At 33.6% G+C, this 19,859-nt stretch overlaps 3 protein-coding genes across 3 annotated transcripts in view; 1 reads left to right on the top strand and 2 right to left on the bottom strand.

Moving 5' to 3' along the window:
* LOC127639469 (uncharacterized) overlaps positions 1-19,859 on the bottom strand; it is an 808,968-nt gene that overhangs the window by 628,976 nt on the left and 160,133 nt on the right. The window lies entirely within an intron of this gene.
* LOC127639747 (SLAM family member 5-like) overlaps positions 1-19,859 on the top strand; it is a 101,868-nt gene that overhangs the window by 5,998 nt on the left and 76,011 nt on the right. The gene's annotated exons all lie outside the window — the stretch shown is intronic.
* LOC127639743 (uncharacterized) overlaps positions 10,439-19,859 on the bottom strand; it is a 40,416-nt gene continuing 30,995 nt past the window's right edge. The window contains exons 6-8 of the mRNA XM_052121946.1: positions 18,196-18,493; positions 14,196-14,513; positions 10,439-11,416 (exon numbers count right to left, since the gene is read on the bottom strand). Of these exons, the coding sequence (XP_051977906.1) occupies positions 18,288-18,493 (206 nt within the window). The 3' untranslated portion in view covers positions 10,439-11,416; positions 14,196-14,513; positions 18,196-18,287. The remainder of the gene's footprint in view (positions 11,417-14,195; positions 14,514-18,195; positions 18,494-19,859) is intronic.

The raw sequence follows: 19,859 nt of genomic DNA, 5'->3' as shown, positions 1-19,859 counted from the left end.
TCTGACACCCAGATATTCATTAAGGTCTTTATACCCTCTTGGGATTGTACCAGCAGGCATTTCCTTTCTAAGTGCACAATTATGTAATGACCCTAAGTGTCAGGTCAGGCAGTTATGAAAACATTTTTTGAGTGGAAAGATCGACTAATAGCTCCACTCGTACATTTGTTTATGCAAACATGAGGACAGGTGTCCTGAAACATATCTTGTTATATACAAGCTCTATGTCTGCATGTTTCTTAGAACAATCGCAGACATAAACTATGCTTTCACAATCCAGCTCTGAAACCTCAGGTCAAAAGGGTAACAAACTGATTCACTAGAAGATAAATTCTCATGGGAACATTGGACACATAAGGCATCAAGCATGGATATAATGATAGTAATACAGTGATGATATAGATGAATATAAAACCGAGTACATAAGTGTGAATATATGAATATAATTATAATATTAATCCGGTGATGTCACTTCTCAACTTGAACTGATGTCATAAACCAGTACAGCCACAGCAGCCACGCCCACCAGAGGAGAGAGGACCAATCGGATCACAGCTTCAGTGGAACCACAACAGTGAACACGATCTGAGGAAATAACAGAACAAACAGATGATAGCTGAGCCTCTATAATGAACTATATCACAGTTTGGACTAACAGATCTGTCTACAGCATGTGATTACACTGGTGAATTCCCTGAAGCAAAATAACAAGGACCTTTTCTTCTAAACATTTTGTTTTGTGTAGTATTTGTTTATATCTGTCACAGTGTGTTTCAACCTTGTATTCCAAGGACTCTTATTTTGAAGAGACTACATTTCCCATAATGCACTGCCCTTATCACTGCCATCTGTTCCCCATTGTCCTTGTGTGTATAAATACCCTCTAGTTTTGTTCCCTCTTGGTCAGTTCTTGTTTGATGTCTCCTTGGTTCACATTTATTTGTGTTAATGTAAAGCCTAACAATTATAAACATTAAGATTCTCCAACCCAGTTGTCCTTTTAATCAACATTTATTAAGAGCTCAACACAGAAACTCTAAAACAATCACAGAAATACACTTATTATAGATTAATGATGCCTTTATGTGCTTTTTGGAGCTTCAAAGTTCTGGTCACCATTCACTTGCATTGTATGGACCATCAGGGCTGAAATATTCTAAAAATCTTCATTTGTGTTCTGCAGAAGAAAGTCACACACATCTGGGACAGCATGAGAGTGAGTAAATGATGATAATGTTCATGTTTTTGGGGAAGTAATACTTTAATAAGCTGCTCTCTCAGACTGTATGAGCACCAGAACAGACACATGAAGTGTTTTCTCTCAGGACATCCACCTCATGAACAGTTCAAAATACACCAAAACTCTCCAATGTGTGAATATAATCATGTGTAATATAATTCACATTTATATTCACAAATCCTCTTCTGCACATTACACACAACTGTACAAACATTATTGTGTATTTCTCATATTTATATTATTTGTGTCTGTTTTGTCTGTTTTTGCACCGGAAGCTTCTGTCAGGATCAATTGTTTGTGTGTTTAAGATCATTGTGAATCTAGTCCAGACTTGTCCTGTGTATTTGGATGAATGTGAGCTGTAATATTATGATGGACTTCAATAATAATAATAAAATATGAGAATATCAGTAAGTGTGAATATTATTGAAGTGAAAGTGAAAGTACTGATAAATATAAATGAACACTTACCGCACAAGAGTGATATGAACAGAAGGGTTTTGAACGTGTTCTTCATATTGTTGTTAATTGCAGTTTGAAGTTTGGACTTGATAAAAGACATTTAATCGCAATTAAAGGTCTGAATCTCTTCTGTCGAGTGAATGTTTTTCTAGATTACAAAATGGCGGCATCAAACAACTACTTCCTCCTCTTCTTCTTCTTCTTCGTCGTCTTCTTCTTTGTGTTTTAACAGCAGCTTGCATCCTAAACGTCGCACTACTGCCCTCTTCTGGAGATTTTGTATCTTCTAGATTGTCACCAAGGGCCAAACAATAACTTCTGTAAACAATACAAGCCAAAGACCCTCGATGTTATGAAAAAGTGTTTGTGTTGCTGCTAATATTATTATTACTATTGTTGTTTTGATTGTTTTTGTGAAGAGTTGTGATATAAATAAATATCCTGTTGTTTTTAAGTTCTTTAAGTTCAGTATTAGTAGCCTGTTTTATTTATTCAAACAATTATAAACATTATAAACAAACATATAAACAAACAAAACTACACAAATTTGCCTGATGAAAAATAAAATAAAAACTGAATGTAATAATGAAAAACAAAAAACTTTAATGAACAATCTGTACCTCCATGTTCTCCATGGCACCATTCCTTCTCATCTCCAAACCGGACATACTCCCTGCACTTTCCCTAATTGCAAATTCAATTATTAGAGCTGTTAGCATTAATATTGTTATTGTTCTTCCTTTGATTAATGGGGTCAAACTGTACCTGTATTAATTGACATATACTCCCCATTTTCAATGAGCTGAAGCAACCTCTGATGTTGCAATCCTGAGACACTGATCAAGATGTGCACTCTCATGGTTCTTGATGATATGCATTATATAATACAATGACTCACAGATGTAGGTGCAGCTGGCACCCCCGAAAATGATATCATTGAACCATTTGTACTGCAAACACCTGGTCTGTTTTTGAAAGGCTGCTGGTGTTTTGTCTTAATATACATAATTTAATGATTATCATATGCTCATGGCATTAATCAATAGCAGCGAGGTTCGGCAAATTGCTTGCACTAAGCTCATAGCAAACATATCCCATAAAAGGTCTCTTTACATGCAATATTTTACTGTACACAAACGAACTTCAGAACCACACTGATATTTTTATATAATTTATAAAAATTAAAAAGATCACTGAGCCAGTGATTATTATTTTTAATATTTGCATCGTATTTGATCCTGTATTATGTTATTCTTAATGTGCACTATATTGTGCATGTGTATTTGCATCAGAGAATCTTGTGTTATATTATCCAGGCATTCATCAATAGTAGTAGTTGTGTTCAGGAGTCTGTTTACTCGTAGCAAAATACATGTTCAAATATAAGCAGGATGATATTTATGCAACATGCGTCAACACCATTGAAAGAACATCATGAAACTGTAATGCCAAAATAATCCTCAAATTAATGTCTGAACAGTGTTCATCTAGCATTCACAGCTGGGGGAGACTGGGAAAAGGTTTGTAGAACAGCAACAACGCTGCCTACTGTATGAGGGTGAAATTGTTTTTGGTTTTTAGTTTTCACAGACTCTGAAGTTCGTCTCGCAAAATCGTCACAGATTTGGAGTGAACAGGGCCAAACATTTGGCTCTCGCGGGCCGGATCTGGGCCACTTATTGAGGAACCCTGGTGTAGAAAGTGCCACCCTTTGATAGATGGACTCACCCAGTCACCCCTGTCATTAAGCACGAAATGGACTATTCCCAAACTTTCCACCGGAGTTTGCAAAGTGTCGTAGAGAGCAGCAGCTGATAACGGGAGAATGAGATCGGCTGTGTATTGTAGATAGCTTAGAGTCCACTGTATTAATCCAAGAGTTTTACCGATTGTGCGTGCGCATGCATTACACTGTAAGTATAATTATTGAATATTATCATCAAATGTAAAGACAAACGCTATTCCGCCTGTACAAATGTTTATATTTAATGTTGTTTACAAGATTATATTCCTGACATTACTGCCATTTCATATGTATTGTCATTTGCTGTCAGTATTAGGTATATGTATTCCTTACAAACACCAATGCATGGTTGCGTTTCAGGTGGCGCGCATGCGCACAAAGCTTACGTCTTAGCATTGTATTGAACTCCCATTCTCATTTATTCAATATTTCATAATAGAGATTGTAATATTGTGTTGTATTTTACCATTATTGATCAGTGTTTACCAAATAAGCTTTATTAATATTGTGTTGTGCTTTTATACATGTATACATCCATATTTATATTTGTATTTTGTATTCACAGAGCCACACATCTATGCACATTTAATAAAGACAAAGATTTGGATTATAGCCCGAGTAAGACATCATTGTTCTGACCGGAGAAACTGTAGCCTTCAGCCAAACCTGGACAAGCAATTAAATACATTGATTAATTAGATATTAAATCCGGTTTACAGTGTTTGTGCTAGTTTGTGTTATTTCTGTAGATTAATCTAGAATAATTATAGTGACTTCACAAGATTTAATGAGTTTTAAAGTTCTCCAGAAGACACTATTGTTGAAGCAGAAATAAATCACTTTTACTTGTTATTAATTTATTTGTTGAATGTTTCTAACAGATGAATCTGATTTAATAAAATATTTCCTTTATTCTCTCCATCTGTGTCATGTATTAATCTCTGCTTAGATTTCCTCCTAAAAGTGTGTGTAAGCTCAAATAAGTTCAGATAAAAGCATCTGTATGTCAGAATCTAATCATAGTTCTCTTAATAAATCCCATCATTCCCCAAAATCACCATATGTGGAGTGCACAACACCTGCTTTTACTATCTGCATACAATTACCATCTGCATTACACCATCCACACACGTGACTACTGTTTAACTGTACGAGCAACTGTATCAGAACACATGAGACTGTACATGTCACGTGCACTCAAAGATTAGAAGCTTTAAATCGTTTTAAGGGTGTTTCTATTGAGAAGCATTTTTAGTTTCTGTATGTTCCTTTTCTATAATGACACATGTAACCAATACTTCCCGTTTACAGCTTATATTTCAATGCATTTTCAATTAATGACATACAAATAATATAGTCAACTATTGATTGATAACGATTACTTCTGATTCAAGAGCTCATCTACATACTTTTCTATTGTAAATGTGAATCAGAGTTTATAATCTGTGTGTTCAGGTCATTTATTTGTCCAGTAAAAGAGTTTGAACACACAGTTAAGAGTGTCTGGACATTATTTATTATAAATCACGATATGTTTGTGGGAAATAACTTCTGCACATTTCAATGCCATTCTGTGTGTATGCAACGTTTATACATCAGACCGCAGATGTTTAAGTGTATTTTACACAGACAAGCTTTTGTGATCTGCAGTTTGTAACACAAGCAGCAACAATGTGATATTTCAGTTTCTTTAGCCACGTGATCTTTATTGTGTTACAGTTTAAATGTGTTATTGACTTTATATATGTCATTTATGTTCATTATTAATATTTCATCTGTTTGTTATCAGTAATTATAATTGATTTAGTGTAATTAATGAAGTGTATGATTGTTAAATGATATTCAGATACTCGACTGCTGACTGTATTGATGAATGATGTCATGGCTGTATTAGTAACTCGGGTGTTCATTATTATATATATATTATGTAGACTTAGTAATGATAGTGAGTGAGAGAGAGTCTTCTATAGCTGAGTAGATGAGGAATAGGTGAGCATGTAATAAGTGACAGGTACAGGGATTCTGGGAAATGGAGTCCAGAGTGTTAGAGTCAATCCCCATGTGATGGAGACCTCTGGTGGTGAGAGGGAGGAACAACAGAGGCGTGATTCATGTGATTGGTCAGTGCATCAAGCTAAGGGACAATAGGCAGTGATCATTATTCACTGTGGTGTAAAATACATATAGAGAACATAAGTGAGAAATGAAATCTTGGGAAAGCAGACTGGGGAACATTTCAGGAGGAAAGTAGTAGATATTTAAATCAAAATAAGGTTGAAATGAACATTGAACCATTAGACAACAAAATAAAGCAAGGTATAAAATAGGCAGCAGCAGCAGAGTCCATTCCCAAGAGTAAAGGAAGAATTAAAAAGAAAGTAATGCCATGGTGGGATGACAAATGTAAGGAAGTAGTAAAAAAATAGGAATAAAGCATTAAAGATAGATTAAAAGAACACATCGTTTCCAGCACGTGGTTCAGTATAAGCAAGCTCAGGCAGAAGTAAGGAGGATAATAAGACAAACAAAAAGGACATTCTGGAAAGCATATTGGGATTCAATTGCAGAGCTGGCCCAAGGCAAAAGCAAACTAAGCGGCTGCTTAGGGCCGCCGTGGCCACCAGGGGGCCCCCAAGAGCACATGAAATGACAGCTTGTGTTTTGTTTTTTTGTGGGGGGATATGTCAATGGTCAATGGTAATTAGACAAAAACGCAATATTAAATGCAATATTATGTTAACGGGCTGCAGGATGCAAGCACAGTCAGACAGTTGATTGAAGAGGCAGCAGTTTTAGTTAGTTAACATAGCCTAGGTAGCTTATTATAATATTACTTAGCTAGTTTTAAATTAACTTGTTCCTGGGTATATATTTTTGTAATACAAATAAGCTTCTGTTCCATAAACTTGTTACTGATAACAGCTTTTTTTACATTAGCCTACCATTTTGGGTTCTTTGCAATTATATTCCAATATTATTATGCCTCAATTAACTAGATATTTACATTTATGCATTTGGCAGACGCTTTTATCCAAAGTGACTTACAGAGCACTTATTACAGGGACAATCCCCCCGGAGCAACCTGGAGTTAAGTGTCTTACTCAAGGACACAATGGTGGTGGCTGTGGGGCTCAAACCAGCAACCTTCTGATTACCAGATTACCAGTTATGTGCTTAGACCACTACACCACCACCACTCCTGATATAGATTAAGAGTTGTTGTTTTAGGTGTACAGATGACTTGCTGCTGTGTATAATCATTTATGTTGTTAAAATAACATTCTGTTCAGTCAACTATGTTCTCTTATGAAACTTCCCCAGGAACACTGTTGAAATATTTTGGAGGTTGGGCACAACCAATGCCACCTGCCCCAAGTGCCAGTGCTAGAACTGGTGAGGATACAGCAGGTGAGATTTCAACATCCCAGATCAATATATTTATATGGATAAACCATTCCTTTTGTGAGATGTGTGTGTTTTTGACTGACCGTTGCATTTCCTTCTAATATGACATCTAACATGGCTAGCTTTTATAATAATAATAATTATTATTGCAAAATTGCAATTCTTTTTTAACCAAAAGCAATTGAAATGGTTAACATGTTTCCTGTAAATGCATTGTCTGCTGGTTTATTTTGCTACTTTTCAGTACACCACATTAAGTAGCTACAACTAATAAAACTGATAATGGGTGTGTTAGATTTATAGTGTGCGAATAATCAAGCATTGACAATAGTCAATTGTATTGGTGGCACAGAGGGGCCCCCAAATCAAATTCTGCTTAGGGCCCCAAAAAGGCTTGGGCCGGCCCTGTTCAATTGGAAACTCAACTCCGATTGAAAAAATATGGGGTATGATTAAAAATATGGGGGGTGATAGAGAGAATGGAGCTATCCAGTTATGATGGAATAAAATGAAACTGCAGAACAAATATGTAAAAGGTAGAGATGACAGCAAAGGCCTTTAAGATAAACAGCTCTAATAACTGATCAGAAGAAATGCTAGAGAGAATAAAAGTAGAGAATGAGGATGTGTTATGTAGGAAAAATAATGGTGATGGGGAACAAGATGTCACTTTTAGCATGGGACAACTGCAAAGAGCATTGAACAACACAGGGAAAACTGTACTGGGAAAAGATTGAATATGTTACAGTATGTTAAAACATTTAAGTCCAGAAAGTCAGGTGAAACTATTGGTGTTATATAATAGAGTGTGGGAGGAGGGAAAATTGCCACAAAGCTGGAAAGAATCAGTAATTATTCCAATAAAGAAGCCTGGGACAGATGCAAGTAGACCTGGGAACTATAGGCCAATTGCATTAACATCACGTTAATGTAAAATAATGGAGCGCATGATAAATGAAAGATGTATTTCTTACGGAGTAGAAATATAATGGCTGGATGTCAAAGTGAATTCAGCAAAGGAAGAAACAGAATGGATCCTGATATACATTTGGAAGAGGAAATAAGGAAATAGTAATAGCAGTGTTCTTTGATGTGGAGAAGGCGTCCGATATGCTATGGAAAGAGGGACTTAAATAAATTGCACTTGATGGGAGTTGGAGGGAACATGTTGAACTGGATCATGGATTTCTTAAATGAAAGGAATATACAGGTGATGCTCCCCTGAGACTCAGGTCAGTTTGTGATCTGCATAACGACACCCGCTCTTCGTCTGTGTTTGCCTCATAATCTAGCGCTGTGATTTTAACATTTAATTTGGCTTAATTTTTTATTTTTTTTTCCTGAACAGAAATGTTTGCTATGGTGAAATGGTGTGGTGAGAAGATGCAGGATATACAGAATTATTTTTTTACATTTTGATCTAAGTGAATTCGTATCTAAATGGTGAGATCTGGTGAAGCGCCGTCGAATGGGAAACTGCAAAGTGACCCAAATGCGGTTTTCCCGTGTACATGGCCACCATTATAAAGGTTGTAGGCAAGTCCCTGTTCGTTAAGAAATAAGGTTACTGTATTTACGAACTTGACTCTTTGAGTCTCGTTCAGCAAAACGAACAAATATTTATTCAAGTCATTTCATTAATTTGAGCACAATTAAATTAAAAAGTAAAATTTTCAATATCCAAAATGTAATGAATCACAGTCTCTCTGAGACACACACCGAGTTTGAACTAATGAGAGCAGATCTACAGCCGTGGACAAAAGTGTTGGCAGTGACATACATTTTGTGTTTCACAAAGTTTTCTGCTTCAGTTGTTGTGGTGTTGATTCACATCGTTTCTAGATTATTGTGCAGAGTGATCAGATGCATTTTAAATAATTGCAAAACTCTTCATTGGCCAAAAAAAACAAAACAATTTCACTTTTTTTTTCTTTTTTTTTTTTGGCCCTGGCACAAAATGACCAGCTAACATCAGTTCACTGATCATATCAGCAGCACCTGGGAAAGTGTGAACGAGTACTAGTCAGGTGACATCACTCGATCATTCTGATTGGATTATAAGAGCAGACTGATGCTATAAAAGGAGGGAAGAAGTGCTTCCAATCATTGTGTTCTTGTTAGCAACGGTTACCCCTAAAGAAAGACGTGCAGCCATCATCGATTTGCATCAAAATGGCCGCGCGTGCAAGGAAATGCTGCACAGAATATTGCACCTGAAAGAACCATTTACAGAATCATCAAGAACTTCCAGGAGAGAGGATCAACTGCAGTGAAGAAGGCTTCAGGACATCCACCAGAGTGTAAAACAAGCACCAGTGTCCGGTACTGAATCGTGTCACCACCAGTGCTGATCTTGCTCAGTATTGGCAGTAGGTTGGTGTGGTGTGAGAGGCAAATACTTTTTGACAATGGCCTGGTGTCAAGAAGAGCAATAAGAAGCCACTACTCTCCAAGAAAAACTTCAAGGACAGACTGAAATTCTGCAGCAAGTACAAGGATTGGACAGCAGAAGACTGGTGCAAAGTTATGTTCTCTGATGAAGACCCCTTCCGACTTTTTGGGACATCTGGTGAATCGCTAGTCCAGAGAAGAAAAGGTGAATGCCACCATGAGTCCTGTGTCGTGCCAACAGTGAAGCATCCTGAGACCATTCACGTGTGGGGTTGCTTTTCATCACAGGGAGTGGGCTCGCTCACAATTCTGCCCAAAATCACTGCCATGAATAAAGAATGGTATCAAAATGTCCTGCAAGAGCAAATTCTCCCAACGACCCAGGAGAAATTTGGTGATGATCCGTGCATTTTCCAGCATGATGGAGCACCATGTCACAAAGCAATGAATGAGTGATAATGAAGTGGCTCGGAGATCATTGAAATTTTGGATCCGTGGCCAGACAACTCCCCAGAGTACAGAAGAACCTGTGGTCAATCCTCAAAAGGTGAGTGGACAAGCAGAAGCCCATGAATTGTGATCAACTCCGAGCACTAATAATGCAAGAATGGATCGCCATCAGTCAGGATTTGGCCCAGAATCTGATATCCAGCATGCCAGAGTGAATTGCAGAGGTGATGAAGAACAAGGGTCAACACTGTAAATGTTGACTCTTTGCATAAATTGAATGGTTTTGCCAATAAAAGCCTTTAAAACTTATGAAATGCTCATCATTGTTTTCCAGTATACCACAGAAACATGTGAAAAAATAATCTACAAATACTGAAGCAGCAAATTTGTAAAATACAACATGAATGTCACTGCCAAAACTTTTGGCCATAGCTGTACAGTGACTAAAATCTCAACAACAAAAAAGAGAGATTAGTCTGCGATCAATGTTCACAATTCCCATCTGTGCTGTTTTACATGACTGCATTGTTTTTTATAGTAAACTTTCTCATCTTTCAATTGGAAAAAAACTAGAAATCTTATGAAAACACACAGAAAAAGGTTTACATTGTGGATTTTTATGACTAATCTATTGTTTCAATAGTAGCGTTGTGTGTCTATAGCTAAAATGATTCAAAATGAATAATGTATTAGTTTGAATAAATGCATCATCAGAAAATAATACAGTACTTCATTATTCAGTGAAATTGAATTGTTCTGTAAAAAAATGGATGGACTTTTTTTATTTTTTTTGGTCATAATACAGATTAACACACATGCATATTTGGCAGGATTATCTGAATCTGAAGTTAAAAGCTTGTATGTATTTCACATCAGAACAGCTTTTAATACAGAAGTAAAAGAGTTAATCACAGTTTAGAGCAGAAATATTCAGACCGTATTTAAAACAGAAAACTCCAGATTACAATCTCAGACTTCACAAAAACACTCAATATTACCAGATAAAATAAACAAGTGCACTTATTCAATATAGCAGAAAACTATTAAAGCACATCGCAAAGTCAAATAAAAAGACTAAAAGAATATAAACTTGCGGTTTGATAATGTCTTTAATAAAAGCATAATAACTCAATGTGTAAGTCACTGGACATGAGTGTTAAAATACACTGACCTAAAACTAAACATGAACCTGTTAGTGGTGTCAGATTAATAAAAACACAATACTTTGAGGAAAACTGATGTTGTATATGTGGATTATATAATATTAGATATTTAAAGCGTGCAGTCTACACTCATGATATAGAAGAGAGTCAAACGTTATTGTACATGTATACAATTAAAATGATAAAAACTGTATATCATTGAGCAGGATTTGATTATTAATACGTGTGAATGGCTAAAACAAATTGAAAATAAAGACACTTTTTACACTTTAGTTTCAGAGTTTAACAGCGTATGTTGATCTCTCATTTTACAGGACGAGTTTATCGAGATTCATTAAAATGTGAAATATGTTTATGTAGATGTAATTTGAATGTTGATGATGTAACAGTGATTTACACCAGTGATGCTGAGAGTCTCTTTAACTTAAACAGGACTTGTGACCTGTTTCTTATTCACTTCATCAGCAGCGGCATTATTCATCAAACTATCAGACTCATTTGCTCCATCATCAGCCTCGATATTAAAAACATCCAACTTATTCACTCCATCAGCAGGTTGTTCTGGGGGGTAAAAAGAAAGAATAGTTAGTGTGTAATGCTGCAGCTACTCAATGAAGAAGAGTTCATGATGGAAATCACAGAAACATTCAGAATGAACAAAACAGACACAAATCAATGGAGACTTTAGGAAATAAAGTTATTTTAAATGTTAAACTCATTGATATCTGCTCTCAGACTCTGGATCTCTTTTGCAACTGAATTTGAATGTTGATGATGTAACAGTGATTTACAGCAGTGATGCTGAGAGACTCTTTAACTTAAACAAGATGCATCCCGTTTCTGATTCACTCCATCATCAGCGACATTATTCATCAAACCATCAGACTCACATGCTTTGCCATGAGACAGCGTAGAATCGACAGAAAAAAAACCACCAGAATTTTTAGGGTTAGTTGTAATAAATTGTGAAACGTTTGTAGAATGTTAATGTTGTTAATGAAAAACGAGACTAATCTATCTGCAGAGCTGTATTGTATTGAACTCTTATTCTGATCAAATATTCAAGTTGTTCATTTTATATCCGTGAGCAATAAACATGAGAAATGAGCTGATTTTCACTTTTACATGTTTTAAACAAACTGAATTAACACAACATACACAGAACACTGAGAAGGGCAAATAAACTATTAATATAACTAACAGCTTAGACATTTCATTTGACTGTAATGCAAAGCAACATTAAATTAATCTTAATTGTTAAAAGTAGTGATGTCAGCGATGACTGTAAATCATTATTAATCCACTGAATCATCTCTCTGTATTTCAGTATTATCAGCGTTTAAAGTGACAGAATCTCCCATGATTACTGACACTGACTGCAGTGAACACTAATCTACTATAACTAATGAGCAAACATCAGATAATTAATATTCATGAGTCAAACATTTGAGCTTTACAATGTGTCTCAGTTTTCTGATCGTTCTTTCACCCCCGATTACAAGAATGAGTCGTAATTAAAATTAAGTTTCATTTAATGTAAACTGAGGAAACTTCAGGACATTAATCTCATTTAAATATGATAATTACTGCACTGAAAACATCAGGACATTAAACTCGTTTAAATATGATAATTACTGCACTGAAAACATCAGGACATGAAACTCATTTAAATATGATAATTACTGCACTGAACACATCAGGACATGAAACTCATTTAAATATGATAATTACTGCACTGAACACATCAGGACATTAAACTCGTTTAAATATGATAATTACTGCACTGAAAACATCAGGACATTAAACTCATTTAAATATGATAATTACTGCACTGAACACATCAGGACATTAAACTCATTTAAATATGATAATTACTGCACTGAAAACATCAGGACATTTAAACTCGTTTAAATATGATAATTACTGCACTGAAAACATCAGGACGTTAAACTCATTTAAATATGATAATTACTGCACTGAAAACATCAGGACGTTAAACTCGTTTAAATATGATAATTACTGCACTGAAAACATCAGGACATTAAACTCCTTTAAATATGATAATTACTGCACTGAACACATCAGGACATGAAACTCATTTAAATATGATAATTACTGCACTGAACACATCAGGACATTAAACTCGTTTAAATATGATAATTACTGCACTGAACACATCAGGACATTAAACTCATTTAAATATGATAATTACTGCACTGAAAACATCAGGACATTTAAACTCGTTTAAATATGATAATTACTGCACTGAAAACATCAGGACGTTAAACTCATTTAAATATTATAATTACTGCACTGAAAACATCAGGACGTTAAACTCGTTTAAATATGATAATTACTGCACTGAAAACATCAGGACATTAAACTCATTTAAATATGATAATTACTGCACTGAAAACATCAGGACGTTAAACTCGTTTAAATATGATAATTACTGCACTGAAAACATCAGGACGTTAAACTCATTTAAATATGATAATTACTGCACTGAAAACATCAGGACGTTAAACTCGTTTAAATATGATAATTACTGCACTGAACACATCAGGACGTTAAACTCATTTAAATATGATAATTACTGCACTGAAAACATCAGGACATTAAACTCATTTAAATATGATAATTACTGCACTGAACACATCAGGACATTAAACTCATTTAAATATGATAATTACTGCACTGAAAACATCAGGACATTAATCTCATTTAAATATGATAATTACTGCACTGAAAACATCAGGACATTAAACTCATTTAAATATGATAATTACTGCACTGAAAACATCAGGACATTAAACTCATTTAAATATGATAATTACTGCACTGAACACATCAGGACGTTAAACTCATTTAAATATGATAATTACTGCACTGAAAACATCAGGACATTAAACTCATTTAAATATGATAATTACTGCACTGAACACATCAGGACATTAAACTCATTTAAATATGATAATTACTGCACTGAAAACATCAGGACATTAATCTCATTTAAATATGATAATTACTGCACTGAAAACATCAGGACATTAAACTCATTTAAATATGATAATTACTGCACTGAAAACATCAGGACATTAAACTCATTTAAATATGATAATTACTGCACTGAAAACATCAGGACATTAATCTCATTTAAATATGATAATTACTGCACTGAAAACATCAGGACATTAAACTCATTAAATATGATAATTACTGCACTGAAAACATCAGGACATTAATCTCATTTAAATATGATAATTACTGCACTGAAAACATCAGGACATTAAACTCATTAAATATGATAATTACTGCACTGAAAACTTGAGTTACTCACCAGAGACAGAAACATTGAATATTTGGTGTACAGTTACTCTCCTGCTGGTGATCTTCAGTTCATAAACTCCAGAGTGATCCTTTGTGATGTCTGTGATGATGAGAGATCCAGTCTGTTGAATCAGATTCAGTATTCCTCTGAAATCCTCATCATGATCATCCTGACACAATGAGATCGTTTCATCATTTTGTTTTTTGTGAGCTATGACAGTGTTTTTAAACTTCAGCTCTACATCAGCATCTTTCTGTAGTTCAGGAACACCAATTAATAAAGGGAAAGACTTTCCCTTCTGTACTGTCTCTGAGATCCCTTCTTCACCTGTAGAACAATCAATCACAGTTACTCAGACACTGTCAGTAACATCAGGAAACATTAAACTGAGATTATTATCCCTCATGTCACTTACAGTCAACATTTCATTTCTACAGTATTCACACAGATATTCAGATGTTGGTGTAAAATATTAAGTTGATAAAGTCCACAAATCAAACACTGAACATTATAAACTTCTGTTTGTTCACTCGGAGTTTCAGTTTGATGATTCACACATAAAATCACAAATACTGTATTTAACCCTCTGGGGTCTGAGGGTGTTTTGTGCCCTGGAGAAGTTTTGACATGCCTTGACATTTGTGCTTTTTTCAGTTAAAAACACATTAATGTCTAAAGTCTGATAACACTCTATTCAGCACAAACTGGGCTACAATAATATGTCAGCAACATGTGTGTACATGTTTGTATTTTTAAGAAAATGTTTATGCATGGTTTTTGAAAAAACTGCAATTTTAAGTCATTGAAATAATGTTATATAACACATAATAAATTTTTGTCCACAAGACTTTTGAGAACTGGATCTTGTAGCCTAGAGTTTTTGCTACAAAATTATGTGAAAATCATCCTGATCACTCATTTATACAAAACAATATAGTAATTTAACTTTTGTAAGACAATTTTAGTTTTAGAAAGGTAATATGCGAGGAGGCGTGAACTATCACGAATATTGGTTGTCATTCACACCTGAGGAGACAGACCCCTCCCCTGGGCCTTTCAATGACAGATGTGACAGAAAGAGAATGAATGTGAGGAGACTTAACTTAAAACTTGATTTTGATCATTAAAAGAAGTAATCTGACTATACATTTTCTTTACATAAAGACTTTACTTAATTTTAGACCTACAAGACTGCATTTATTTGATCCAAAATACAGTAAAAACATTGTGTGAACTCATTTTACAATTTAAAAGAACAGTTTTCTATTTAGCATCATTACTGCAGTCTTCAGTGTCACATGATCCTTCAGAAATCATTATAATATGCTGATTTTCTAATATGGGCATATATAAAATGCATTTGACTAATTTAACCTGAACACATATTTGCAAGCACAAGCTGTGTTGATAATGAGGCAGCATAAACACTAGATAAAATATAATCTAAACATTCATATTATTTTTATATCATATTACATATCATATTTATATCATACAGCATACAATTTGAATACCTGCTTTAGCCGAAACAACATTTAAATGTAACTAAAACTTGCTTATTAGGACATATTTCAATATTCTGAATCCTGGCTGGCAAGTCTGGAAACAGTCCCACTATTAATGATCAGTAATCATGTTTAATTAATGAACAGTAATCGTGTTTAATTAATGAACAGTAATCATGTTTAATTAATGAACAGTAATCATGTTTAATTAATGAACAGTAATCATGTTTAATTAATGAACAGTAATCATGTTTAATTAATGAACAGTAATCGTGTTTAATTAATGAACAGCAATCATGTTTAATTAATGATCAGTAATCGTGTTTAATTAATGAACAGTAATCGTGTTTAATAAATGATCAGTAATCATGTTTAATTAATGAACAGTAATCATGTTTAATTAATGAACAGTAATCATGTTTAATAAATGAACAGTAATCGTGTTTAATAAATGAACAGTAATCGTGTTTAATTAATGAACAGTAATCGTGTTTAAATAGATGAACAGTAATCGTGTTTAATAAATGAACAGTAATCATGTTTAATAAATGAACAGTAATCGTGTTTAATAAATGAACAGTAATCGTGTTTAATAAATGAACAGTAATCGTGTTTAATTAATGAACAGTAATCATGTTTAATAAATGATCAGTAATCATGTTTAATTAATGAACAGTAATCATGTTTAATTAATGAACAGTAATCATGTTTAATAAATGATCAGTAATCATGTTTAATTAATGAACAGTAATCATGTTTAATTAATGAACAGTAATCGTGTTTAATAAATGATCAGTAATCATGTTTAATTAATGAACAGTTATCATGTTTAATAAATGATCAGTAATCATGTTTAATTAATGAACAGTTATCATGTTTAATAAATGATCAGTTATCATGTTTAATAAATGATCAGTAATCGTGTTTAATTAATGAACAGTAATCATGTTTAATAAATGATCAGTAATCGTGTTTAATTAATGAACAGTAATCGTGTTTAATAAATGATCAGTAATCGTGTTTAATAAATGATCAGTAATCGTGTTTAATTAATGAACAGTAATCATGTTTAATAAATGATCAGTAATCATGTTTAATTAATGAACAGTTATCATGTTTAATAAATGATCAGTAATCATGTTTAATAAATGATCAGTAATCGTGTTTAATTAATGAACAGTAATCATGTTTAATAAATGATCAGTAATCATGTTTAATTAATGATCAGTAATCGTGTTTAATTAATGAACAGTAATTGTGTTTAATAAATGATCAGTAATCGTGTTTAATTAATGAACAGTAATCGTGTTTAATAAATGATCAGTAATCGTGTTTAATTAATGAACAGTTATCATGTTTAATAAATGATCAGTAATCATGTTTAATTAATGAACAGTTATCATGTTTAATAAATGATCAGTAATCATGTTTAATAAATGATCAGTAATCGTGTTTAATTAATGAACAGTAATCGTGTTTAATTAATGATCAGTAATCGTGTTTAATTAATGAACAGTAATCGTGTTTAATTAATGATCAGTAATCGTGTTTAATTAATGAACAGTTATCATGTTTAATAAATGATCAGTAATCATGTTTAATTAATGAACAGTAATCATGTTTAATAAATGATCAGTAATCATGTTTAATTAATGAACAGTAATCATGTTTAATTAATGAACAGTAATCATGTTTAATAAATGATCAGTAATCATGTTTAATTAATGATCAGTAATCGTGTTTAATTAATGATCAGTAATCGTGTTTAATTAATGAACAGTTATCATGTTTAATAAATGATCAGTAATCATGTTTAATTAATGAACAGTAATCATGTTTAATAAATGATCAGTAATCATGTTTAATTAATGAACAGTAATCATGTTTAATTAATGAACAGTAATCGTGTTTAATAAATGATCAGTAATCGTGTTTAATTAATGAACAGTAATCGTGTTTAATAAATGATCAGTAATCATGTTTAATTAATGAACAGTAATCGTGTTTAATTAATGAACAGTAATCATGTTTAATAAATGAAGAGTAATCATGTTTAATAAATGAACAGTAATCATGTTTAATTAATGATCAGTAATCATGTTTAATTAATGAACAGTAATCATGTTTAATAAATGAACAGTAATCATGTTTAATAAATGATCAGTAATCGTGTTTAATAAATGATCAGTAATCGTGTTTAATTAATGAACAGTAATCGTGTTTAATAAATGAACAGTAATCGTGTTTAATAAATGATCAGTAATCGTGTTTAATTAATGAACAGTAATCGTGTTTAATAAATGATCAGTAATCGTGTTTAATTAATGAACCGTAATCATAAATGATGTTTTCACTGGAAATCTGTCGTGTAAATATTCACCAATAATTTACATTTTATATCAAAAGAGTGACAGAAATAAAAGTGCATCATGTGACTCGGGGAGTCCTGCACATTTCTGATGTAAATCTGATCATTATTAAATTAAAAGAGTTCATCTACTCACCAACGACAGTAACAATTATTGTCTTAAATGTGATCTCTCCAGTGCAGATGCTGATCTTCAGTTTAAAAACTCCAGAGTCTGTGCGTCTGCTGTTACTGATGATGAGAGATCCAGTCTGATGATTCAGCTTCAGTCTCTCTCTGAATATCATCTTTAACAGGTGTGATCTTCCCTCCTCTGATTTCAACTATGAGAGTGTCTTTATGATACACATTCACTTTATCGGTCTTTATATGAGCATCATCAGTGATTAGAGGGACAGGATCTCCCTCCATCACGAACACTGTACTATATTGATCTGTATGGACACAGAAGAGAGAAATACAGGAGAAATGTTGATATTAAAACAGGTGAATGTTCTCACTGCACTGAAAACTGAACATCAAATATATTTATGAACAAACATCAGATATGATCATATTATTATAACAGCTGAAAAAAAAACTTCGAAAAGATGGTAAATGGTCTGCATTTATATAGCGCTTTACACTGTCTCATTCACACACACACACACTGGCAGAGCTGCATTTAAGGTGCTAGCCTGCCATTGGGAGTAAATTGGGGTTCAGTTTCTTGCCCAAGGACACTTCGGCATGTGGAGTCGTGTGGGCCGGGATTCGAACCACCAACCCTGCGATTGGCAGCAGACCCGCTCTACCAACTGAGACACAGTCGATAAAGTGCAATAATTAAACACAATAATTAAACATGTTTATTGCATTGTGAATATTAAAGCAGTTTATAAATTCTATAAATATTTAACATTTTAACGTTGTGACATACAGAAGTTCAGCAGCTGAAATATCATTATACATGTAAGATTACATAAAGATGTTTTTAATTGATTATAGATTGGGGTTGAGTTCAGTGTTTGTATTCTCGTGTGTTTGAATGCGAGACGAGTAAAATCTTTATATCCGGGATGTAGATATACTCCTCTACAAGTGTCACACACACAAATTACACAATATTTATCCTGTTAAAAAGGAATTGAATGCTTTAATGATGTTGTGATGAATTATGATTGACAGCACTTCAGCTACACTGAAACTCTCAGCTTCACTCTCAAACACCGATCAGCCACAACATTAAAACCACCTGCCTAATATTGCGTACATCTCCCTCATGCTGCCAGCGCCAACCCGCATTTTAGAATAGCATTCAGAAAGTTTCTCTGTCAACTCTACAGAAACAAAGTGTTTCAGTGAATCCATGTGATTATCTAATCACCCAATCATGTGGCAGCAGTGGTGCATAAAATCATGCAGATACGGGTCAGGAGCTTCAGTTTATGTTCACATCAACCATCAGAATGGGGAAAAATGTGATCGCAGTAATTTGGACTGTGGCATGATTGTTGGCACCAGACGGGCTGGTTTGAGTATTTCTGTAACTGCTGATCTCCTGTGATTTTCACACACAACAGTACTAATACTATAATATAATATAATAGCTATACAGGTTAGCTGGGTTACAAAAGCAGCAAAAGAAAACAAAACACTGAACAAGTCAAATGGATCAAACATAAATCGAACAAATAAGAGGAGATATATTTGAGTTATTTAGACATATTTTGATAATTAAAATAATATTTTATTAATTAATTATAAGACCCAAGCTAAATTTGTATAAATGACTTTGTTGTGTGCATGAAGCCACATAGT

The sequence above is a fragment of the Xyrauchen texanus genome, chromosome 48 (assembly GCF_025860055.1).
Source record: "Xyrauchen texanus isolate HMW12.3.18 chromosome 48, RBS_HiC_50CHRs, whole genome shotgun sequence".
In the NCBI taxonomy this organism is placed as follows: domain Eukaryota; kingdom Metazoa; phylum Chordata; class Actinopteri; order Cypriniformes; family Catostomidae; genus Xyrauchen; species Xyrauchen texanus.
This window is presented reverse-complemented; position numbering and strand designations above follow the sequence as displayed.